Genomic DNA, 27,094 nt, shown 5'->3' on the forward strand with positions numbered 1-27,094 from the left:
AATTCAGGTTCAGCCATAACCAGTTAACCCCTGGCATGCTGCAGTCAGTTCCTGTTAACCCCTTTCAGACTGCACCCATAAACATTTTGCCCCTTCTGTGTTGTACTGCGAACAATTAACTCTTTCCAGTCACCCCTCAGTGACAGCTGTTCTGATTCATAGTACAGTCTAAAGCAGTAAATCACTTCTATTGTGGAGTCTGAATCGGTTGGAAGGAATCTATTAGCTGAATTTGCTGCCCAAAGTTTATTTGATAGCTATTAGGGCACTGTTTCCCAACTAGGGTGCCTCCAGATGTTGCAAAACTACAACTCCCGGGCATGCTGTGGGTTGTAGTTTTGCAACACCTGGAGGCAGCCTGGTTGGGAAACACTGTATTAGGGTATAAAAGCAGGAACGAAATGTTACAGGAACCAGGAAGAAATGGAGAGTAGCGATGACTAGTTGTTGTTATAATGGCAGCGGTAGGGGATCAGGGGTGAGTAAGCATGATTTTTTATTTTTACTGCATCCAGAGACAGGTCTCCGCCCCCTCCCTCAGTATGCTGTCTGTTCACATCTCCCTTAGCATTAGCAAAACTACAACTCCCAGCTTGTCCTCACTGACAGTAGCGGGACACAAGCTGACAGTGGGAGGATTTTTCCTCTAGCTGTGAGCCCTGTGCTCACAGCTGTCAATCAAGGAAGTGTGTCCATGATGTAGGTGATGATGCATGGACACAGCAGGACTAGTATGTGTCCAAGCAGGCAGGGGGGAGGCAGTTGTTTGTCTGACTTTTTCAGTTTGAAATACTGAAAATGTTCTAATGAAAGCAATTGCAAAGCCTACTGGTTTTGCATGCTTTACGACATATCAAAAGTTTTTGTATCTGACAGTGCCCATTTAAAGGGGTACTCTGCCCCTAGACATCTTATCCCCTATCCAAAGGATGTCTGATCTTATCCCCTGTGTTAGTTTCTGCTGCAACATTATTGAGCTTCTTATACCACAATCTGAAATAGTTTCTTCCTAACAAATATCTCACATCTACCACTCCAAAATAAAAAAGCAAATTGGTGGAAGTAAAGAAGCCTCACAATCAAAAGGTTCACTATCTCAAAGCTTAAAAACATATGTGAAATACATGAGCAGTCACGTCTACACATCAAAACCGCTTCTTCTTTTTAAAAGGCAAAGATTTGCTGAGAAAGGAGTCGATACTGATTCTTTTGGCAAAGAAAACATTTTGCAGATAACAGCAGTCCTTTTTTGATGGACAAAAACTGTGCAAATGATAAAAATAACAAAGAGAAATTGTAAGATAATGTGCACCCTGATAAATCCATCAGTGTCAACATTGGAAAAAAGTGCAACCTGGACTGTTCAACCAAAGGGAGAGGAAAGTGCTGGGAACTAGAGGAACTGCTGGCATGGAAGGGGTTAAAGGGGTACTCTGGTGGAAAACATTATTTTTTTTTAAATCAACTGGTTCCAGAAAGCTAAACAGATTTGTAAATTACTTCTATTAAAAAATCTTTATCCTTCCAGTACTTTTTAGCAGCTGTAGGCTACAGAGGAAATTCTCTGGTATTTTGAATTTCTTTTTTTTCTTTTCCACAGTGCTCTCTGCTGACACCTGATGCCCATATCAGGAACTGTCCAGAGCAGTAGAAAATCCTCATAGCAAACCTATGCTACTCTGGATAGTTCCTGACACGGACAGAGGTGTCAGCAGAGAGAAATGTGGACAAGAAAAAAAAAAGAAGTTCAAAAAGCAAAGAACTTCCTCTGTAGCATACAGCTGCTAAAAAGTACAGGAAGGATAAAGATTTTTTTTAATAGAAGTCATTTACAAATCTGTTTAATTTTCTGGCACCAGTTCAATTAACAAAAAAAAATAAAACATTTCCACTGGAGTACCCCTTTAAGAGGTTAAGGGGCTCTGGCTGCAGCATTGGAAGGGTTAACTCATCTTGCCACTGCAGTTTTTAAGCCAAAGTCAGAAGTGCTTTCAGAAGGAATGGGAAATATTAGGGAAGGATTTAAACTTTTCCTTCCTCCTGGATCCACTTCTGACTTTGGCTCAAAAATTGCAGTGGCAATATTTAAAAAAAAAGAAAAAACCTGTGTGGACATCTAACCTTATGCTTTTATAACGAATATTAAGTCAAATTGGACACAGAACTCTTTATTTTTTTATGTTATTTATAAATAGTATATAACACCTTTATTTAAAAAAAAATGTTTTTTTAACAAATTAAACAAAACATGTTTGCTCATCATCAAAAGGGATAACTAGAGGCGAGCGAAGTTACAGTACCTCGATTCTGCACGAACCTCACGGCTCGGCGGTTGCTGACTTTAGCCTGCATAAATTAGTTCAGCTTTCAGGTGCTCCAGTGGGCAGGAAAAGGTGGATACTGTATCCATCTTTTCCAGTTTGTGACATTTCGAGCCCTATACGACAAAATGTGAGATATTTGAAGAAAAGTTGCACGTGATAAATTCACAACCATTGCAAAGTCAAAGGGCAAAAATCGTTCAAATAAGCAAGTTTGGCAAAAATCACTTCGGTACAAAAAGTTGCAAAACAATTGATGTCCCAAATTTGTGCCTTTTTAATATACCAAAAGATGTGTAAAAATCTTGATAAATCCCCACCCCCTGTGTGCATCTGACCGCTGTGACATCAATCATGTTCTCATCCACACTGTCATAACTCTATCTACATACACAGTGCACACAAGATAAAACCAATTGTGTTTTGCAACAGCTGGAGGGCCACAGTTTGGAGACCACTGGACTATGCAGAGGTGTGTGGTGATGTACTAAGATATCAGCTGTTTCTATCATTGTACAACCAGCAATGTTTTCAGAGACTGCCAAGATCCCACACTTTATTGTGTTTATTATGCAAAACAGAAGAAAATATTTTGTTTCTAAAAAGCTCCTATTAATATAATGTATCAAGAATGTATAGTATTTTTATTATTATTATTATTATTTAAACATTTCAGTTTATACTATTTATTCCTAATTTCTGTTGTTACAAGGTGGTACAATGTTTGTAAATTACATCATTTACAGCTTTCAAAAAATAACAACCGTTGGCTGTCCGGGCATGCTGGGAGTTGTAGGTTTGCAAACACTGGAGGGTCACAATTTGGAGACTACTAGATAGGCATAACTATTATAAGCAGGGAAAAATAAACAATGATCACTATTGAAGCTTTAACTAGTGCACTGATCTCCAGGAGATGCATAAGACTGTGAAACAAACTGAGAGAGAGAACTGAGCAAGGCAGGAAGTGTACAGGTAGAGGAAGCGTGTGATCAGAGGAGTAGTGGGCAGGGAGAGAGATGATGGGAGGAGTAGTGGGCAGGGAGGGAGATGATGGGAGGAGTAGTGGGCAGGGAGAGAGATGATGGGAGGAGTAGTGGGCAGGGAGAGAGATGATGGGAGGAGTAGTGGGCAGGGAGAGATGATGGGAGGAGTAGTGGGCAGGGAGAGAGATGATGGGAGGAGTAGTGGGCAGGGAGAGAGATGATGGGAGGAGTAGTGGGCAGGGAGAGAGATGATGGGAGGAGTAGTGGGCAGGGAGAGAGATGATGGGAGGAGGAGTGGGCAGGGAGAGATGATGGGAGGAGTAGTGGGCAGGGAGAGAGATGATGGGAGGAGTAGTGGGCAGGGAGAGAGATGATGGGAGGAGTAGTGGGCAGGGAGAGAGATGATGGGAGGAGTAGTGGGCAGGGAGAGAGATGATGGGAGGAGTAGTGGGCAGGGAGAGAGATAATGGGAGGAGTAGTGGGCAGGGAGAGAGATAATGGGAGGAGTAGTGGGCAGGGAGAGAGATGATGGGAGTAGTGGGCAGGGAGGGAGATGATGGGAGGAGTAGTGGGCAGGGAGAGAGATGATGGGAGGAGTAGTGGGCAGGGAGGGAGATGATGGGAGGAGTAGTGGACAGGGAGGGAGATGATGGGTGGAGAAGTGGGCAGGGAGGGAGATGATGGGAGGAGTAGTGGACAGGGAGGGAGATGATGGGAGGAGCAGTGGGCAGGGCGATAGATGATGGGAGGAGAAGTGGGCAGGGAGGGAGATGATGGGAGAAGTAGTGGACAGGGAGGGAGACGATGGGAGGAGTAGTGGGCAGGGAGATAGATGATGGGAGGAGTAGTAGGCAGGGAGGGAGATGATGGGAGGAGTAGTGGGCAGGGAGGGAGATGATGGGAGGAGTAGTGGGACGGGAGGGAGATGATGGGAGGAGTACTGGGCAGGGAGGGTGATGATGGGAGGAGTAGTGGGCAAGGAGATAGATGATGGGAGGAGTAGTGGGCAGGGAGGGAGATGATGGGAGGAGTAGTGAGCAGGGAGCTAGCAGGCTATATAAAGTTATACTGGGCAGGGATGCAGGCTGGTAGCAGGGCACAGGGCAGGGCTGAGACCCTCTGGCACTCACCTAACCAGGAATTGTTAGTGCACAATGAGCAGAAACAATGGGTTGATGAAAGAAAGAAGAAAACACACACAAGGTATTGACTTATCTTCATTTCTAATATGTACACACCACATTCAAGCCTTTTTGTTACTTTTTACACTTCCCCCGGCAAGGTACAGAGATGACAGCTCCTCCAAGTACAGTAGGTGCCTCCAGCTGTTGCAAAACTACAACTCCCAGCATGCCCGGACAGCCAAAGGCTGTCCGGGCATGCTGGGAGTTGTAGTTTTGGAACAGCTAGAGACACACTGCTTGGAAAACACGGTTTCGGATTTTTTTTTATGGGCATCTCCGCGTTAACCCTTCCAATGCTGCAGCCAGAGCCCCTTAACCCTTTCCATGCCAGCAGTTCCTCTTAGTTCCCAGCACCTTCCTCTCTCTCCCTCCTGTAGCCGAGGAAGGAAGCATGGTGAGTGCGCTTTTCCTGTGCGGCGGCTGGAGCTGGTGTGTACAGGGCTCTGCAGACAGCCCGCCCCCTTTTGTGGATGTAGTGTGGAGCTTATGATATTCGGGCTATTTTTGGCCGGGCTCCTCCTCCTGCCGATCTATTTCTGTCAGTCTGAGCTCGGGGCAGTGGTGTAAGCATGCTGTGTGCACACCCAGAGCCGCCTGCATGCACAGCCATTCCCAGCCAGGGCAGGTGAAGCAGCGGGCAGTGCCAGGGCTGTGCTGGGCATCTTCTCCGTGCAGGATATTCTTCATCTGGGCGCTGCACTCCTGCCCCTTCCTCCTCCTCCTGCTCCTCGGATGGCATGAAAACTTCCAGTACCCCTGTGTGCAGCTGACATCTAGGAGCCCCTGGCATGGACTGAGGTTGGGACTGCCTGTTGGATTGCCCTCTAAAGTGCCCAGAGGATTTACAGCCAATGTGGGGCACACTCCCCATCCAGCAGTGAGGACAGTGCCCAGGACAGGGGGACCTGCTGCCAGCCCTTCCTACTCGCCCCCATGCCTGGATTACATCAAATGTTAAACACCATTTACGAGGCTGATTCCGCTTCTTCCGCAGATGGCATCAGAAGGGGCGAACCGGGACTGAGGTTCGGGCACAAGAGTGGTGCCAGCGGAGCAGGTAGGTTGCTCTATATATCATTGTATCAGTCGCTGTTTGGACGAACTACATGTCCCAGCATGCACTGCAAAGAGTTCATAACTTGCTTGTTCCTAAAATGGTTCTAAACCAGGCTCCATGCTCTCACACCTTTGTGTTGGTGAACTTTAATCCCTGGTGCCCACACCCTAGACACCTATCTACCTGTCCTATCTACTATTATGCTGTCATCCATACAGTCTGGTGTCCTAGTCATTCATATGTCTACTCTGACACTAATCTTTGCTATTCTCAGCCCTTACACTAGTGATTCCCAACCAGGGTGCCTCCAGCTGTTGCAAAATTACAACTCCCAGCATGCCCGGACAGCCGAAGGCTGTCCGGGCATGCTGGGAGTTGTAATTTTGCAACAGCTGGAGGCACCCTGGTTGGGAAACACTGCCTTACACAATGGCAGAAGGGACAGGAGTGGCCTATGACCTGCACAGCTTGCCCCAAGGTAACTGAAACATGAGTAGGATGGACCCATGACCTCTCCAAATCTTGCTCTTCCTGTCTCATAAAGGCTACTTACTTTCAGAAGTCTTACAGTAACTCCATAAGAAGAGTGTCAGACCCTCCAAATGACAGATCACCTTGACCTATACACAGCCCCCCTCTCAGCATTAGAATAGGGGTGAGGTTACCTTCTGGCTTCCTTTTCTCTACAAAATAAACAGTACAGTCATTGTTATGATTTGAAAGTTGTTATTTACAAACATTGTATCACCTTGTAACAGCAGACAATGGGGATAAATAATAGCAACTGAAAGGATTGAATAAAACCAAACACTACCGTTAGATACATTCTTTTAATAGGAGCTTTGTAGATACAAAATATTTGCTTCTGTTTTGCATAATATAAACACTATAAAGTGTGGGATCTCGGAAATTTTGAACTGGTTGGTAAGGTTTTTTTTTTTTTTAATTGGGCATCTAAATGTGATATTGACAGACAAAGGTTGTCCTGGTGGCCCCCCTGTTGTCATGCATGTTATTATTTCTATGGAGAATGAATTGGTGAGCAGCAGTTGGATACCTACAGCGCCATTTTTTTTTTTTACCATAATAGCCATAATGGCCTTTCGTTTTTTTTTTGTTTTTTTTTAAAGACTGATTTTAATTAAAAAAATTAACACCCATTGATGGTTATATATATATATATATATATATATATATATATATATATATATATATGTGTGTGTGTGTGTGTGTACAAACATAAATATATATTTGTGTGTGCAAATATACATATATATAGATAGATATATATATATATATATATATATATATATATATATATATTTATATACATATAAACATATATATATATATATATATATATGTTTGTACACATACACACACATATATATATATATATATATATATATACACATACATATTATAAATAAATATATACATATATAGATATATATATAAACATATTATAAATATATGTATATATACATATGTATACATATATATATATATATATATATATATATATATATACATATATATATACACACATATATATATATATACACACACACACGCATATATATATATATATATATATAGAGAGAGAGAGAGAGAGAGAGAGAGAGAGAGAGAGAGAGAGAGAGAAAGAGAGAGAGAGAGAGAGAGATACACACACACACACACACACACACACACACACACACACATATATATATATATATATATATATATATATATATATATTATTCTGGACACAAGACCAAGTCCCATGATAAAGATGGAGTACCAGATAGAGTAATCTTTTTAGTAAAACTATCAAAACTAAACACATCTGTATAGACCTGTGGTCTCCAAACTGTGGACCTCCAGCTGTTGCAAAACTACAACTCCCAGCATGCCCGGACAGCCGTTGGCTGTCCGGACATGCTGGGAGTTGTAGTTTTGCAACAACTGAAGGTCCACAGTTTGGAGACCACTAGTATAGTTCTCTGCAGTTTTGTTCTCACTTTTCAGCATAATATCATGTATGGTCCAGGCAAGTGTAATACAGCCTTGATAAACCCCAATAGATAACTTATAATTCCTACAAATATTGGTGCTAACATCTTATTTTGGGAGGAGGCCCGGGTCTAATGTTTTCACTTAAAGCAGAGCAAGTTTAGCTACGGCTGCTATGTGCTTGAATTCTCAGGAAGCCTCCCTTGTGAGAAGAAGCAGATGTCTGGGGCAGGCATTTCTGAGCCCTCTGCTTGGAGAGAATTAGGATCTTTTTACATTACTTACTAATGTAAGCAGAATGTTTGGCGTCATGGTGACCAGGAAAAGAGTTTGGGATCAGTTTTTGCATAGGGCTTAAAAAAAAAAAATGTGCATTCATAAAATAATTTGAGCTCCCTGTAAAATGATGGCGGAAGGGGGAGGAAGGAGCGTCATGTTAAAAATGGTTACGTGATTGAAAGAAAAGTAGCAGATGCTTGGAATGCAATGGAAAAAAATGTAAACATTCAAGGGGCAGATAGAAGTTTATTCTGAGAAGAAGCCACAAGGAAACAAAAACGGGCAGACTGGTTGGGCCTGTTAGTCATCATAAGCAGCATTTTGAGCGAGAAAAGCTGTTATATAAATAGAGGCACATTTAGCGTTACTAGGTCACTCATTACATTGCTGGAGGGGGGAGGAGCGGGGGGGGGGGGGGGGGGTTGGTAGGCATTTCTGCTTACTGGTTCCATAGAATATATGCAACATAGAGGTAAATCCTGCAGCTGTTACGTGGCCCTAAGTGGTAGCTTATATAGGCACCTTGAACCCTGCCTTGGGGTAGAATGAGCCTGTCAGGGGCTCTTCCTCCTCATTGTTAGAGGTTTACAAGCACTAACGCTACTGTCCCACAAACAACTATTTTAGCTATGTGGATTCATGCAGTACATTTATTGAAAGGGTGCCTTTCATCAAAAAAAAATTGATATATCATAGATTAATGTATGCGGAATAACTTTCCAATAGCATGTTGTTAAAAAATATGCTTCTTTCTATTTAATTTTCCAGGGGTCTCCCTACCAGTCCTAGCCACAAGCCTTTTTTTTTTTTTTATAGATTTCAGACTCATGCTTGAGTCCTAAATCTCAGACTGCAGCCTGGACACAGACAAGCTCAGCACTGCTCCCTGGCAGGGAGCAGTGCTGAGCTTGTCTGTGTCCTGGCAGCAGTCTGAGGTTTAGGACTCCAGCATGAGTCTGAAATCTATAAAAAGAGGACTGGCGGTTATTTATTTTTTTTAAGTGGAAAATGAAATAGAAAGAAGCATATTTTTTTTAACAACATGCTATTGGAAAGTTATTCTGCATACATTAATCTAGAATATATCAAAAGTTTTATTTTTTTTAATGAAAGGTACCCTTTAAAGCCTCATTCGCACTTCGGAATGAAATGCTGATCAAATTAATTTGCGTTCTTTTTAAAACTTTGTTCCATTTTTTTTTTAAATTGACTGTTTTTCATATACATTCCCTCAATTTTTTATTTTAAAGTATGAAACATTTTTTTCTGGTTTTGGTGATATCCCTGAAATATTGTGTGAAAATAGAACATACAATTTTTTTTTAAATTCACCTCATTGGTTTCTTAGGCTATCAACAGCATCAGTACGGATTCACTGGATAATACTGTGCATTGAAAAAGTATAACTGAAAAACACACATGTAAAAAAGAAAAGTAAAGTAAAGTAAATCTATTTGGGATCTCCATATAACACTTTCACCAAGTTTAAAATAAATAAAAAATACTTTTGACAAGTGCCAGACACGTGTCAAAAGTTTTAATCAGTTGTGGTCTCAGTGCTGAGACCCAGACCGAGCAGGGAGAAGCACGCAGTAGCATGCTTTACTTCCCTGCTTGGAGTGATCTCCATTTTGTTTCACAAGATGACCCCATTATAAATCTATGGAGCCTGTCAAGTGAAGCAAGACAGAGATCTCTGTGCACTGTGGGGTGAAGTGAGCTATCACGTGCTTCCCCCCGCTTGTTTTACTGTCCGGTGGAGACCCTGTACGATCAAAACTTTTGACATTTGTCTGTCATGTGTAAAATGTTTTTTTCAAATGACAGGGACATTTTGGTTGTTTTCTTTGTTGGATTATTGTTGATTATTGATTATTGTTGTTGGAGCATTGAGCAACGTTTATTGCCAGTTTGTGGTGTTTTTTTTATACTTAACTGTAGTACCAGGCACAAGCACTACACAGTGTATGGTACTATACCTGGTGAACAACATCAAGTGCCAAGTGCCAAAGAATCAGCTGATCAGTGGGTATTGTGGAAGTAGGGCCCTTACTGATCTCAGGATAAACTGGCAATATTACAGTCCCAGAATACTCCTTTAAATGGTCACTCTCTTTAAAACTAATCTTTGCTATTGCACTCCTTATGGTAAATAAAAAATATTTCTAATATACTTTGTTTTAAAAAAATTACATTTTCTATGTTTTATTTGTGCTAAAAAAAAAAGCTCAAGAGCACATTTTCCTCCATCTCATACACAGATTTTGGACCGAAACACAGGATGTGCAGCCTGGAGTGCTGAGGGGGGGGGGGGGGGGGGTGTCCAACCAATAGCATATGGCAGTTAAGTGGGAGAGGAGCTATGATTGGATGAGGCTGGACACACCCCCTCAGCACTCCAGGCTGCACTTCCTGTGTACGGCCTTCGGTCCAAAGTCTGTGTATAAGATGGGGGGAAATGTGCTCTTGAGCTTTTTTTTTTTTTTTTTAGAACAAATAAAGCATAGAAACCTAATGATTTTTTTTTTAAAGTATATTAGAAATATTTTTTATTTACCATAAGGAGTGCAATAGCAAAAATTAGTTTTAAAGAGAGTTACCCTTTTAATGAAAAACAAAAAGAAGCAGATCTATTGAATCAGGGTCCCCCGTTCTTTCCTGTAGTGAGGATGTTTTATTTTTAGTAAACTATGTGTATCCTTAAGATTTTTACAGTATCTTGGAGGGGAGAATAGAGGGGAGAACAATTACTGTTGACATATACAATCTTACAGTTTCTAGGCACTTCCTCTTGTGGGACAATTATTTTTATTCACAAACTTCCTGTTCTGTAAGATTTATTTTGGCACATACCTGTATTTCTAAAGTTGTGTAGCTTCAGCTGAAAACATATGATGGTCTTGTAATAACACCTTTATGCACAAAGCATTGACTTACATCAGATACATTATACTGAATGAAATCACCTTAGCACTTAGACATGAAAAGACTCCTCGGCAGTCTAGTATTCATTGTTACATCGCACAGTAAACACCAGACATGAGCTGGTGAAAAACTAAATTCAGATTTTTTATTATTATTCTATTTCTATCATTTAGATGCAGTCTCTTACAGGGATACTCCACTGGCCAGCGTTCGGAAGTAAATGTTTTCGCTGTTTTCGCTGTGCGGGGGTCACCCATGCCCCCATCATGACATCACGGCCATGCCCCCTCAATGCAAGTCTATGGGAGGGGGCATGACGGTCGTCAAGCTGCTGTATATGATCAACTTCACACCATGCACCCATGGTACTAACATTGCATAAGCAGAAAGGGGCTTGTAAAAATCCATGTTGTCTTTATATGTCTTCAATCTTCCATATGTCAATGAATATACCCAACGTTTTTACTTTCGGCTGTAAAACTTTCTGTCCCTACCTATTGCTAAACTATCCCTAAACCCCTCCCTGCCTTTTTAAAAATGATTGCTACCTATAAATGTCTCATCTTCTGCTCTTCTCCCTAGCTCTTCCGGAAGCCGACTTCCCCAGCAGACGCGACGTCACTGACGCCTGCTGGGCGATGACTTCCGCCCTTACTTCATCTATGCTTCACTCCTATTGGGAGTGCGCACAGATGATCAGCGAATCGCACGGCAGGCTGCTCCTGGGTCTCCTCCTCCCTGTTTAGCAGTGTAGTGTTATCCAGAGAGGAGAAGTATAGGAGCATCGGTCACCTGCCGTGCTCACCACCAAGACCCGGGACCGAAACATAGTACGGGTAAGTGAAATAAGATCTCACTTACCGGTACAGGACATGTACAGTCCTGGAGCAACAGATTCAGTGCCGCGCTGCCTCCAGACTGTACATGCCGGGGGCAGGCAGCTGCGAGTCCAGGCAGCCAATGAGGCAGCCCCGGTGTTCACATTGCTCGCTCCTGCCTGTCTAATTGACAGGCAGGGAGCGAGCGCAGCCTGAATGAATTAGGACGGATTGCCCGGCCGGCATCGGTCCGAATTCAGGCGTGACGTCACGCCAGGCTGCAGCTGGCCACTAGGAGGGAGACCCTTAGTGGCCGGTTTTCAAATGTAAAATACACCATGTTAATAAAAAAAATATGAAACAATTTTAGAGATATGTTGTAGTACATAAGTACTACAACATATCAAAAAAAAAAAAAAAAGTTGGTGACAGTGCCCATTTAAGTTCTTACAGGAATTTTCCCAGGAATTGAAATTCATTGATGCAAACGTGACAAAGTTTAATTTGGAATCATTAAAAAATACTCCCCTGTTTGAATAACAGTGCTGCTACATATTTTTTAAGTGCCCCCCCCCCCCCCCCCAAGATCCGACTTTGCACCAACAGACATTGTCGGTGGAGAGAAGGGTCGGGCATGTTGGATTATGTTTGCCTGGCCCTATTGTTGTGCCAGAAATAAGCTGCTGTCTAGTCTGTGTCGAACATTCATCGCATTGGGAGGTCAGGTGAACGATCATTCGTCCGTCAGCTATTCAAAGTGTATGGCATCCTTCATTGGTTAGACTGCCGAATAACACTTGTACACAAAAATATCTGGTGCAAGGGAGACTGCGCAACTGAGCATGTGTGACCACCGGAATTCATCACGTGAGATGGACACTCTGGAAAAGGATCAAGAGAACAGCAAGGGGTGCTTTACAAAACATCAAATATCAATGTCTAGAAACAGGAAAAATTTTTTTTAATTATTCCAATTAAAAACTTGTCATAATGTATGCAAATTATTAAAGGGGTACTCCACCGGAAAACATTTTTTTTTCTAAATCAACTGGTGCCAGAAAGTTAAACAGATTTGTAAATTACTTCTATTAAAAAATCTTAATCCTTCTAGTACTTCTGTATGCTCCCAGGAAGTTCTTTTCTTTTTGAATTTCTTTTTTGTCTGACCACAGTGCTCTCTGCTGACACATCTGTCCATTTTAAGGACTGTGCAGAGTAAGAGCAAATCCTTATAGGAAACCTATCCTGCTCTGGACAGCAGGATTTTTGGTTCTTGATTTTGACCTTTCACTGAATCCAATCCGTGTTTTGTTTAGGACAGTGTTTCCCAACCATGGTGCCTTGAGCTGTTGCAAAACTACAACTCCCAAAGCAAACTACAACTCCCAGCATGCCCGGACAGCCGAAGGCTGTCCGGGCATGCTGGGAGTTGTAGTATTGCAGCAGCTGGAGGCACCCTGGTTGGGAAACACTGCCTTACACAATGGCAGAAGGGACAGGAGTGGCCTATAACCTGCACAGCTTGCCCCAAGGTAACTGAAACATGAGTAGGATGGACCCATGACCCATGCTGGGAGTTTTAGTTTTGCAACAGCTGGAGACACACTGTTTGGAAAGCACTGCTCTTGACACTACATTGGGCTGTTTTTGGAAAAATTCCACTGCAGTTTTGATGCAATTTTTGAGCCGAAGCCATAAAGGCTGTCCTGACATGCTGGGAGTTGTAGTTTTGCAACAGCTGGAGGCACCCTGGTTGGGAATCACTGGTTTAGGATATTGAGTCTGGCGTATGTACTGCATAATTAGTTACCATCTTTACACATTCCGAAAATGCTACATTATTTATCATAAATTTCCTTGAATGACTGTACATTAACTTTACCCACCCAAGGGTACCTGACCTTAGTTTGGACCATCCGTTTCTTGTACTTGATCACCACCTGTTCTTTTGTAATCTTTGTATTAGTATAATGGGCTGATTCCTGATACCAACTTCTGTGCAGCTGTAGTCTTATAATAACTGCATCTATTCTACTTGGAAACATGCTCACATTTCTAAATACAGTACGAGAACAATAGGTTGTCTTCAAAAAAGCAAACACAAAGGGCCTGTCTGGGCAAGTGCTTTGATTTATAGGATGTCAATTAAATGAAATAATTTGGAAAGCGAAGGAGATATAAATAGTTCCCTGCTTGTGTTCTCAGACTGCTTTACTGCATTTAGGAAATCTTGTACCATAAGCTATTATTCTGTGTTCTGGCAGTAATATCTACATGTGATCATCAAGTCAGTGCTGGACCAGTGCCATGTGGCAAGAACCAATGCACTAGAAAAGATACTATTGACAACTACATTTAAAGTGTCCTATCTAAGAAAGATTGCTGACTGGTAATAAGGAGAAACTCAGGGAATTTTATCCAGCACATATATGAGATATTCAAAGTCTGATCAGACTACGTGGATGTTTATGTGACATATTGCTAGGAGATGCCATAACATTATGATTGGTGGACATAGTTTAGCAACTGACTGTGCAAGGAACTGCCGCATAGCTCTGTCCCAGTAAATGAGAGTGCCGCTTTAGCACTGGGGCTCCTTTATTCTGAGGATTGCCAAAAAGTGATATCCTGACAGCATGCCATCACTGTGAATATTCCTCTTTAAAGGAGTAGTCCAGTGGTGACCCAGTGGTGAACAACTTATCCCCTATCCTAAGGATAGGGGATAAGTTTGAGATCGCGGGGGGTCCGACCGCTGGGGAACGGGAACGGGGCGTGTCGACCTCCGCACGAAGTGGCGGCCGACACGCCCCCTCAATACAACTCTATGGCAGAGCCAAAGTGCTGCCTTCGGCAATCTCCGGCACTGCCATAGAGATGTATTGAGGGGGCGTGTCGGCCGCCGCTTCGTACGGGGGTCGACACCTGCTATCTGGCCCGAGAGCCTGGTCCCCGTACAGAGAGATCGCAGGGGGCCCCAGCAGTCGGACCCCCCGCGATCTCAAACTTATCCCCTATCCTTAGGATAGGGGATACGTTTTTCACCACTGGACCACCCCTTTAACCACGTCCACTAATTCACTTTGTACGCTATAACGTCAAGTATTGAGCGGCCTAGGAGCTGAGCTGATTCCATGTATGGTGAGTGCCAGCTGTTATCTGCTGCTGACACCTGCCATCAGCAGCCAGTATTGGAGATTCCAGACCCTTTTAACCGTTTTTTTAATGTATTGCAACTGTAAAATGTAGGCAGTTATATTACTGGAAGTGGTTCCCTCTCTCCTCAGAGCAAACCCCCCCCCCTGCCTGCCATGTTAATACACTTAGTACACCCAGGTAGAATAATAATACACTGCAAAAAGATGAGCCCTCAAATAGATGAAAAAGTTTTAGGAGTCATAATTGGGCAGTTCAAAGCAATTTTGTAAAAGTAATTTTTTTTGTTTATTTCTTGTGGTTATGCATAACAAAAAACTATAGAAATTTGTTATCACAGTCATACTGACTGCAGAATAAAGGTTCTTACCACAAAGTAAATGCCTTAAAGCGTACCTGTCAGATCCAACAAAAAACATTTTTTTTTATATATCACTCAGTTCCTAATCCTGACCATGTACATCTAATTTTTATGTGTCTTACACCTTTATTTTTTTTTTTTATTACACATTTTAATTTAACTCACTAGTTTGAATTCCTCTCAAAGGGAGGGAGCGTGGCCTCACTGTGAAGGTCTCCGCCCCCTCCCTCAGTATGCTGTCTGCTCACATCTCCCTTAGCATTAGCAAAACTACAACTCCCAGCTTGTCCTCACTGACAGTAGCGGGACACAAGATGACAGTGGGAGGATTTTTCCTCCAGCTATGAGCCCTGCGCTCACAGCTGTCAATCAAGGAAGTGTGTCCATGACATAGGTGATGACGCATGGACACAGCAGGACTAGTATGTGTCCAAGCAGTTAGGAAGGGCAGTTGTTTGACTGGCTTTTTCAGTATGAAATACTGAAAATTTTCTAATGAAAGCAATTGTAATGCCTATTGGTTTTGCATGCTTTACAACATATCAAAAGTTTTTGTATCTGACAGTGCCCATTTAAGCATTTTTAAACTCCATGGGTAGTCATGTAGCCCCAGACTTTCACCTAAGACTCATGTGATCAGAAAGATTGCAGAAAGTCCCATAGACTTGCATGGGACTTCATCAAGGGACTTCTGAGAATCTGTCTGATTACATGAGTCTCAGGGCACGTCTAGGGCTACTCCCTGGGAAGTTTAAAAAAAGATCCTGCCATCTGCGAGAAATGTGAGAAGGGCTTTTAAAATGGCAGAATTTCGTTTTTTATGTCATCCCATAATAATATTTTTTTTTTTTGATGTTACATGGGAAAATGAAGTATGCCTTTCAAAAATATGTCCTGGAAAACATAAGCCCTGACACAGCTCTGTTGACAATGAAAAAGTTATTGCTCTTAGAAAGCAAAGCGAAAAAAAAACAAAATAAATCACCAGAATTGTTGCTGCAGGAAGGGCCTGAAGGGGTTGTCTTGTAATGAAAACCCAGTCAACATACATTCCTCTATGGACGTCACTAAGGGTAATGCTGCATAGCCAGTCTAAATCCCTCATGACTACTAGTACAAAGGGAACATTCCAAATGATGTGAGGCCTATATACGTCAGAGAAACATAAGATGGTAAAAGATCAGGTTCATATCAAAGACAAGAACTATGGGGGAGATTTATCAAAACCTGTGCAGAGGAAAAGTTGCTGAGTTGCCCATAGCAACCAATCAGCTCGCTTCTTTCATTTTGCAGAGGCCTTGTTGAAAGTGAAAGAAGCCATCTGATTGGTTGCTAGGGGCAACTCAGCAACTTTTTCTCTGGACAGGTTTTGATAAATCTCCCCCTATATTCTTTCTTTTTTAAATACAATTGACTAAATACATTATTATACAGTGATCCCTCAACTTACAATGGCCTCAACATACAACGGTTTCAACAAACAATGTTTTTTTCTGGACCATCGTAACTTGAAACCAGACTCAACATACAATACTACGGACGGTCCAGATCTGTGATACCTGTCACAACTGGAGGAACTGACCAATCAGAATGGGCATTTTACTGGTAAATCACCTGTATTACTGAAGTGCATGCACTGACTGGCTGTCTGGTAGCGCCCCCTACAGTACAGGGAGGAACTACAAGTTCTGTACTACTCCTTACCTGTGCCAGGGTTAGCTGCTCCTTTGGACACCGAGTAAGAGTGGTTCCATTTGGGACACTGTGTGTACAGTATAGGACCCTGAAGAAGCTCCTGTCCTCTACATAAACCATCGTTTCCCAACCAACGGCTGTCCGGGCATGCTGGGAGTTGTAGTTTTGCAACAGCTAGAGGCACCCTGGTTGGGAAACACTGACATAGACAGTGATTTACAGCTCCCAGCAGCTATTTCTTACTTTTATATGGAAGGATTTGTTTTATCTGTATTAGTTATCTACTTATTTTTCTTTAATCCTCACTTTTTTTCAATTTTTGGATGACATTTTGGGGCTTCAGAACCAATTACCAGGTTTCCTTAGAGTTATGGTCTCAACATACAATGGTTTCAACATACAATGGTCGTCCTGGAACCAATTAATATTGTAACTTGAGGGATCACTGTATATACAAAACAACTGCCCCGCAAACCAAATACATAGATACTGTGTTATTCTCTGATCAGATCAATTAGTCATGTAGCAAATTTTATTCCAGTATTATATCAGCATGGCCGTACATGGGACATTGTAGCAATAATGGCGGGGGGCAGATAAGCATTTATTTGTAGGACTGATATATTTGATTAACAGCTGAGTACATTTCCACAAGATAGAACTGACTATTTTATCATCATTTTTTTTTTCCATTATCGGCAAAGATGTTGAACTCCTGAAGGTCAAATTGGGAGCTGTAATGGGGGCCATATTGGTTGTTACTCGGCTAAAGCGGACTAAGGCTTTATTCACATTAGTGGCATTTCTTCAAGTATTTTTAAAGTCATTTCAGTTTTGACAAATTGGTTGCAAAACAGATCCTAACAGATCCCATCTACTTGGTTTGTCAGCGCTACTTTTACTGTAAACATTAACTTTTTCTTAGGTCTTGTATAACAAGGCAGCACAACCTTTACCCCCACTTGGTTCATTATGTGAGGAAGGCTTAAAAAATGGGTAAAGTGTCAACTTACAGAGCATCAGGAATGCTGAAAGCCCACTGAACGCTGCAAAACAAACAAAGGATCTTTCAGCCACTCTTCAGAAGTAATGAATTGGCTAATCCTATTTACCCAGCTCTATATACAGTATATGACTGAGGACTATGACAGAATATGGACCCAGTGCAGGGATCCCTGATTATGGGGTAAAATGACTTTGCCCCAAGTGTTTTCATAGTAGAAGTTTATTTGGGGCCCAGTTCAGTTCTGATAAGCGACCCCCGCACATGCATGTTTTCTGTATACTAGGAGGTGAACTGAAGGTGATCTATGTACAATTGGCACCTTACAACAGTGTATTGTTATATAATGTTTAATACCATGTTGTACTGTGTTTACACTAAAATGATGTAATCCAATCCATTTAATGTATACCTGTAATGATAGTGGTTGCAGCTAGATGCCACTAAAGCACCATAGATTAGATCAAGAGACTGTAAGCAGGAAGTTGGTAAGCAGTGTGGTTGAGACCACATGAAGTGCCTGGGGTCTCTGTAACTCAGTCAGGAGACTGAAGGCCCTATTAGTCTAGGTCAAATAAGAGCAATCATAGGCTGGAGAATTTATGAATTAAGGTTGCACAAGTTATCGCAAAAACAATTAATTCACCTCACACCCAACCCCCGGGTGAGTCTGACGTCCATCATCTTCCACCTGTCACGTTCTGCTACCTCCTACCTGACCCCTGTGTCAGTGTCCGCTACCTCCTACCTGACCCCTTTGTCTCCGGCCTTTCCTGGGCTTCCTTCTAAAGAGACAAGCAGCTGGCTACAGGACCTTTCCACTCAGCCAATCAGTGTCCTGTCTCTACCAGTGATTGGCTGCGCTGGAAGAAAGCCCATGGGACTTCTCTAAAGGTAACGGGATTAGCGCCAGACCAACTGGGACCGGGACTAGGAATGCATCATTTTTATTTATTTTTCCCCCTGCGCTTAACACCATATTATATTTGGCATATTAGATGATTGGCTAATGGCATGGATTAACATGAAATTAGTGGAATGGTCAGGATATAGGCCACGTGCTGTCTTTATAAGGGGTTATCCAGGAAAAAACTTTATATATATATATATATATATATATATATATATATATATATATATATATATATATATATATTTCAACTGGCTCCAGAAAGTTATACAGATTTGTAAATTACTTCTATTAAAAAATCGTAATCCTTTCAGTACTTATGAGCTGCTGAAGTTGAGTTGTTCTTTTCTAAGTGCTCTCTGATGACTCCTGTCTTGGGGACTGGCCAGAGTAGAAGCAAATCTCCATAGCAAACCTCTTCTGCTCTGTGCAGTTCCCGAGACCAGCCGAGATGTCAGCAGAGAGCACTGTTGCCAGACAGAAAAGAACAACCCAACTTCAGCAGCTGATAATTGTTGGAAGGATTAAGATTTTTTAATAGATGTAATTTACAAATCTGTTTAACTTTCTGGAGCCAGTTGATATATATATATATATATAAAAAAAATATATATATAACGTTTATATATATATATATATATATATATATATATAAAAATTCCTGGAATACCCCTTTAAGCTGTGTGCATGACCATAGGCATTCTGAACTGCTGTGAGCTGCTACTTTGGCCCCCATATGCCACAAGATTAGGGTAGAACACCTATGTCATACAGCAGGCAAGAAAGTGGGACACAATCTGTGTCCTTACTGATTCGGATTAAAAATGATTTTCTGTCTCTTAGCAGGATAATGTCCACAAGTTGTCACTTTTTCTAAGAAGCTGTGATTGTTTAAGACATAATTATGTGAAATAATCTGTCTGATTGTACAAAGACATGCTTCACTGTTAGGGCGTATTCACATGGGGCAGATTCGCTGTATATTTTACCTGCATATTTGGCTAAAAAAAACAGTCAACCTAATACCCTAGGCCAGTGTTTCCCAACCAGGGTGCCTCCAGCTGTTGCAAAACTGTTGTAGTTTTGCAACAGCTGGAGGCACCCTGGTTGTAAAACACTGCTCTAGGGCAGAGGACCAATTGCCCCATACTAGGAGATAAATAATTACTTTCTCACTTTAAATTCAGTAATTAAATTAATTTGCTTGATCAATATCTAGTAACTCAGAAATCTAGTAACCATAGTGTATGAATTTTTTTAATAAAGGCATCCAGCCCCCCCTTGTACAGACAAACCTCTCGGATTACGGTAAAAAAAAAAATCCGTAATGTGAATATGCTCTAATATGCTGCGATCTGAGACAAAACCCGTCTGATTTGCTCACAGCAACCAATCACAGCTCAGCTTTTAGTTCCCTAATTGCTGTGGTGTATCGAGAGCTGAGCTGTGATTGGTTGACATTGTTTTTGTCTCAGATTGATAAACCTGGTGTGTGTCAGTGTCAGCCTCAGTGACTGCTCAGTTCTCAACCACAATAGTCACAGTTCTAAGCACAGACCCCCCCCCCCCCCATTACCACATAGAAAACCCCTAAAACATTTCGGCAGACATCCTGAAACAGCTTTCCAGAATCTCGATTGGGAAAGAAGGGGTTAATTGGAAGCGTTACACTTCTTAATGGGCAGGCGTCCATTCACAAAGCATGTCTGCTACCTGTATCAGGGTGGCGCCTAGTGTTACAAGGGCCTGATTAGCATGGGAAACATTGGGTAACAATGCCTGGAGGTGCTCGGAGTACTACCTTAGCAGCTGGAGTGCAGATTGTGAAATTCTCGTCTGCTCTCAGATTAATCACCTTCTGGCTTTTATTTGTCTATTTATGAGTCCAATCAAATTATCAGCAAACAACCTGTTAGTCCGCTCCTTATTTTATACAGGGCTTATTGTCACTTAAATAACTTCCACAAGCCACGGCTTGTACCTGACAGTAGTTGTGAAAGTGTGTGCATGTTTGGAAACTTGTAAAAAGGCTCATATCTGTCACCGATTATATAAGGGGTAATTCAGGCTCCATGACGTATGCATACATGCTCTTTTATAGCAGCAGAAATATACGTTTGAGCTGTTGCCTAGCAACCAGTGCTGCAGATAGCTGGTGATCACATTGATTGACCATTCCCTTATGGAAGCCGAGGTGGCCACTCTCTATACCAAGAGCTTTGTTGTGGACGCATGAAAACCCTTTCACACCCTAAATAAATATCTATCTATCATATAGCTATTATCTATCATCTATCTATCTATCTATCTATTTATTTATAAATGCCACGTCTATATATCTATCTATCATCTATTTATCTATCTATCTCATATCTATCTATCTATCTATCTAAAAATACAGCAACAGGAGAATACAGCAGCACACTGCTAGCACAAAGATATAGATGAAACATAAGTATATAGATAAAACATGAGTATATAGATAGAACATGAAAAGCTATACAGCTGTAGTGCAATAAATTAAACTATGAAACTATGAAATTATGAGGTACTTAGCTTGCAAATTTGGCACCAAATAGCCTGGACCGTCCCACCACGATAAGGTGACCTCATTCTGGGACGGACCCTACACTATGAATATGCCTCTGTGTGAACAGTACAGCAGGCATGCAAGGTCTGAAACATCCAAGGCACCTTATATACACCTAATAGAGGTGGGTGGGGTGCAGGAGCCAACATGGAGGTAGCCATTCCCCCGTATGTGTAATACAACCAAAGAATAAGTTGGCCAGCACTATTGATCCAAACTATTGTAAAGACCTGGCTTACAGGTGCAGGCTGCTGGGCTAAATATACAGCAACAGGAGAATACAGCAGCACACTGCTAGCACAAAGATATAGATGAAACATGAGTATATAGATAAAACATGAGTATATAAATAGAACATGAAAAGCTATACAGCTGTAGTGCAATAAATGAAAATATGAAACTATGAAATTATGAGGTACTTAGTTTGCAAATTTGGCGCCAAATAGCGTGGACCATCCCACCACGGTAAGGTGACCTCATTCTGGGACGGACCCTACACTATGAATATGCCTCTGTGTGAACAGTACAGCAGGCATTGCAAGGTCTGAAACATCCAAGGCACCTTATATACACCGAATAGAGGTGGGTGGGGTGCAAGAGCCAACATGTTGTAAAAGCGCATACGGCGCAAAAGTGAGCCGATCGGACCGAACGTTTCACTCCGGCTGGCTCATTGAAATGAATTACATACGGGAGCGCATACGAAGGCATACGGGAGCGCGAGGTTTTAGCTCCCCCTGCCGTATGCGCTCCCGTATGGGAGAAAACGTAGTGGGAACCCAGCCTAAGGTGAAGAAAAGAAGTGTGCACTTTATTCACCCATGTTTCAATACAACGTTTCAGTGGTTGAGAAAGATGACAAGAGGCCATTGAAATGTTGTATCGAAACATGGGTGAATAAAGTGCACACTTCTTTTCTTCACCTTACCCCGGAGTGCTACAGAGTCATTGCTGCATTTGTATGTCATATCTTTCTATTCATATATTTATTAAATTATGTGTTTTTTTTTTTATCTACTTTAATCTTTTAATCCATAAATGTCTATCTATCTATATATCTTTCTATGCCATATCTTTCTATTTATTTATCTATATTAAAGGGCATCTGCGGCCGAAAACAACTTTTCCCCAATCCGCAGTGTTTGACCGCGGGGGGTCCGGACACTGGGACCCCTGCGATCTCCTGCATGGAGCCCACGGCCCTGCCGTGGCTCTCCCGTGCAGGAGGCATGCCGGCCGCAGCATGACGTTGCTGCCGACACGCCTCCTCCATGTAGTTCTATGGGAGAGGTGGAGAAGCAGCATTCGTGCCTCCCCGCCTCTCCCATAGAACTGTATGGGGAGGGGGAGGGGGTGGGGAAGGGAGCGCTAATGCAGGGTCCCGTTCAGGAGATCACAGGGGTCCCAGCGGTCAGACCCCCAGCGATCAAACACTTATCTCTTATCCTGTGGATAAGGGATAAGTATTAAAATGCTGTAGTTGTCCTTTTGTCTATTACTCCATAAATGTCAAATCTATCTATATATCTATTTATCTTTCTATGTCATATATTTCTATTTATTTATTTATCTATTTTAATCTATTAATCCATAAATGTCATATCTATCTATCTTTTTCATTGCTCTTGGGCCAGGTATACAGCAGCGCAGGCAGCATACGGTTAGGAGCTCAGCTGCTGGTGTCAATGTGGCTGTTTTCCTCCGAGCCTTCTAAGGTGCTGATTAATTTATTATTATGGCTTTTCTGGCTTGTTGACATGGCGCTTTAATTAGATTTGTGGTTGTGCTGCAATCGTGAAGAACATCAATGGAGCCTTTGTTCTCTCTTGTGAAAATGCTCCTATCCTATAAGAAAATTTACCTTAATGTGATCTAAATCTGAATTGGGGTCTATGGGCATGAGCCCCAATGCAGCATAGGGCTGTGAAGGAAGCAAAAATCTCTATTAAAAGGGTTATTGGGAATGGTGGAAAATCTTGATTTAGATGTGCTTTTTGTCTGCTTGGCATTTCTGCATTAAGTAAAGGAGAGCACTTGCCTCAATGATTAGGGATGGCTTTAGAAAATGTCCTCGCTGTTTGATAGGTATGTGCCCTAATAGTGCGCCTAGAATGAGAGATGACAGTATCTAATATATCTGTAGAGTAAGAGGTTTATTTACTATCTTTTTCCAAGACAAGTTATACAAGTGAACCCTTTAGCTCTCTGTAGAGAAGAAAATGTACTTTAAGCTTTGAGAATGCGGAGGCGAGTTTTGCTTTGCTTGGCTTGACCTGATTGTAAATCACGTTGTCCTGTTTTTTTTTTTGTTTTTTGTTTAGTTTTTTGCAGTATTGTTTTTCAGACTTTTCTTGAGGGTGATCTCTGCACGGTTCATGCCCTGTGATCAGGGAAGGATATGGATCCTTAGTAACAGCTGTGAAGCAATTCCGTATAGCAGAAAGGCCTTCTTCACATACATTTGTTGTGTCTTTTTGATTCAAAGGAGTTGTCCAGCGAAATAAACAACCTGTATGTCAAAAAGTATAATAAAGCAACTAATATAACGTCTTGTCACATGAAAACAGTCTGCTTCATCCCTGTGCTTCCCTCCTGTCTGCTGAGAACCAAACCATTGATGTGAAAAGGGGAAATCATATTACTGCCAGCAGATAAGACAGCAGTGATCCTGTTTTGATGGAAACTATTGTGACTGAGAAAGGTATCCTGCTGCCTGAAAACATAATGAGCAGTAATATAAGCTCCCCCTATACATATCAATGGTCTGGTTCCCAACAGACAGGAGGGGAGGGGGATGGAGTCAGAGCAGACTGCTTCCAGAGAGTATAACAGGATGTCAGCTCCAAGCCACACAGCTCAGCTAATATAGGAAAATATATGTGCTATGGCTAAAACATTAATATTAGTACATTTCTTTTGCTGGACAACCCTTTTAACAAAAACTTAAGGGGGGTCATTTATTGACCTTCTACACTTGCTCTATGGAAAGTCACACATTTTTGCGTAAGCCATAAATTTGTGCACAAATGTCCAACTTTTTGCCCTTTCACGCCAGTCGTGGATGGTTTTAAAAAAGTGGGTGTGGCCTGTACAAAAAGGGTGTGGTCTAATTCCAAGTCCAGTTTGTTACAATATACACGCCAGTGAATTGGCGTGTATTGTTGTGAAAATCTATACCAGCTCATAGCGGCATTCGGTAAAGTGCAGCATTCGGTAAATGTGCAGCAATGCCTGATTCATTAGGAGTCCATAGACCATTGTTTCCCAACCAGTGTGCCTTTGGCTATGGCAAAACTACAATTCCCAGCATACTGGGAGTTGTAGTTGTGCTACAGATAGAGAAACACTGGTTGGGAAACACTGCCGTAGCCTCTTTATGAGTAATCCAAATGATATGGCCTTCGGGACTTTTCTTAAGAGGGGGTGTGTGAAATGTTTTGGGAGCGTAGAGCAGGTCATACACACATGCCTCAGCCAAATCCACTGAATACATAAGGATTTGCTGTTTATCTGCTGTTTGTGGTGGCTTTTCGACTCCCCAGTTGACAAATGATGGGGGAGAAAAGGATTGAGCCTAAAGGATTTTAGCCGCCTGATCCTTGTACTCTTGGGGAGATAAGCGGTGGTCAAAGCTGTCAGGCAGCAGGTTACTCCTCTCTCCCTGTTTATAATACATGCACACTTACCTAACCCGAGCATGCTTGAGTAGAGGGGTTTGGGAGAGATAACTGTCATCCGAATGAGTGTTTTTGTTTTAAATTATGGGTTTTAGTTCATGCGTTTTTGATGGCCTTTTTATAAGGCTTTTTCCTATAATAAATGTTTTGTGTAAGGCTAAATCTAGTTTATGAAATCCAGTATCATGATCTTCCACATTTATCAACCAAACAACTGTCTGACATTTATTGAAGTATTGTATTGTTTAGGGAGCATTTGCACATTAAGAACATTTGCGGTGCTCCTTGACCATGAGTCATTTCATTTCTATTTACAGATGTAGTAAACTTAACCTGACACCTTATATGCCTGTGACAATGTCAGGTTAAACTTTGCTGCATCTGTTGTTTATTGACCCTTATCCAGAGCTTATCATCATGTAAGTGACTGAACACTTCTCACTTTTCCTATAAATGTGCTGGGTAATACATGAACAGAGGTTTAATGGAGATCAAGTCGAAAGAGGAAAACCCTTTCTTATACTATTATACTACAGTCTGACATGTCATAAAGGTTAAGGTACACTCTGAAGGGGTTGTCACTTAAAACAAACTGCAGTAAATGACACAAAAACAAAGGTTACTCACCAGTTTAAGCCCCCACAAATAGGTCCTGATGCTTTAGGGCAGGTCTTTGTTCACTTTTCTTCCCAAGTATACTGGGTACAAGTGTCGGTTCTCAGAGGAGGTGCCAAGCCGTGGGGTAGTGGGTAATAGTGTTGAGCGGCATAGGCCATATTCGAATTCGCGAATATTCGCGAATATATGGACGAATATTCGTATATATTCGCGAATATTCGCATATTCGTTATATCCTCGCTTTATTTTCGCATACGCGAAGATTCGCGAATGCGAAAATTAACATATATGAAAATTCGCATATGCAAAATTAGCATATGCTAATTTTCGCATATTTGAATTTTTCGCACGCCAGTCTCACACAGTAGTATTACAGCCTTCTTTACACCACACAAGCTGGAAGCAGAGAGGGGTGATCACTGTGATGTGTACTGTGAAGAAAAAAAACAAAAAAAAAAACCACGAATATTCGTAATTACGAATATATAGCGCTATATTCGCGAAATTCGCGAATTCGCGAATATGCGATATTCGCGAATAATATTCGAATTGCGAATATTCGCGAGCAACACTAGTGGGTAAGAGCTGGAATCCGTCCACAAATAGTGTAATGCCAGAAGTAGGGAGAAGAAAAAAAAACTGTAGGCGCAGATTGCTCTGGAGATGGCAGACAAGAAGATAGAATTTTTAAAAAGAATATCTTTTTTTCGGGAGACCAATGACGTGTTTCGGGTACAACCCTTCCTCAGACTGGTATATCGCCAATCTGATACACCAATCTGAGGAAGGGTTGTACCCGAAACGCATCATTGGTCTCCCAATAAAATGATATTTAAAAAAAAAAATGATATCTTCTTGTCTGCCATCTCCAGAGCAATCTGCGCCTACAGGTTTTTTTTTTTTCTTCCTACTTCTGCCATGTTACCACTAAGGCCAATCATTGGCTGCAGCAGTTATGTATGAGCCATTTATATGTCATACACACACATATATATATATATATATATATATATATATATATATATATATATATCATGTTCAGCTATCCTTTTGAAACCTTTTGAAATATTCACTTTATCGCCTCATTTTTTCTTTCCTTTGAAATGACGGAATCCTGGCAGATCTGGATTTTTTTGTACATTGCATATCTCTGGCAACATAATTCTACAGAATAGGCATCCTATTAAACCACAACGTTTGGCATCTGTTTTTTCTTAATAAAATTTGTCATTGAATGTAAGGCTGGGTTCACACAGTGCGATATTGACATAAATGAGTTTTTTTCTGTTTTGTTTGGTGAACTCTTATCTTACGTCTTTTAATGGAACGCCCATGAATCTGATATCAGCAATATAAAAACAATCTTGTTCAACACCTCCAAAAAAAAGGCAACATTAAAAAAAAGAATATATTTTAGATACAAACTGATGTAAACTGAGACCAATGGATCTGTCGACACTTCCTGTTACTTACGGTAAAAAAAAAAAAATTTTTTTTTTTAAAGATGAAAAGAAAA

General features: G+C 41.5%; 1 protein-coding gene across 7 annotated transcripts in view; it reads left to right on the forward strand.

Annotated features, from left to right (window-relative positions):
- The window catches only part of HDAC7 (histone deacetylase 7), a 449,830-nt gene that overhangs the window by 308,575 nt on the left and 114,161 nt on the right, over positions 1–27,094 (forward strand). Inside the window, exon 4 of one of the 7 annotated variants that reach the window (XM_056562750.1) lies at positions 5,486–5,548. The exons of 3 other annotated variants lie outside the window; for them this stretch is intronic. Coding sequence is in view for 2 of the 4 variants with exons in the window: in XM_056562748.1 (XP_056418723.1) it covers positions 5,425–5,548 (124 nt within the window). In the remaining 2 variants the exon portion in view is untranslated. Of the gene's footprint in view, positions 1–5,010; positions 5,549–27,094 lie in introns of those variants that run through there. 3 more of the 7 variants (XR_008889666.1, XM_056562748.1, XM_056562747.1) reach the window with 3 other exon arrangements.

Source organism: Hyla sarda, chromosome 2 (assembly GCF_029499605.1).
Source record: "Hyla sarda isolate aHylSar1 chromosome 2, aHylSar1.hap1, whole genome shotgun sequence".
Classification (NCBI taxonomy): Eukaryota; Metazoa; Chordata; class Amphibia; order Anura; family Hylidae; genus Hyla; species Hyla sarda.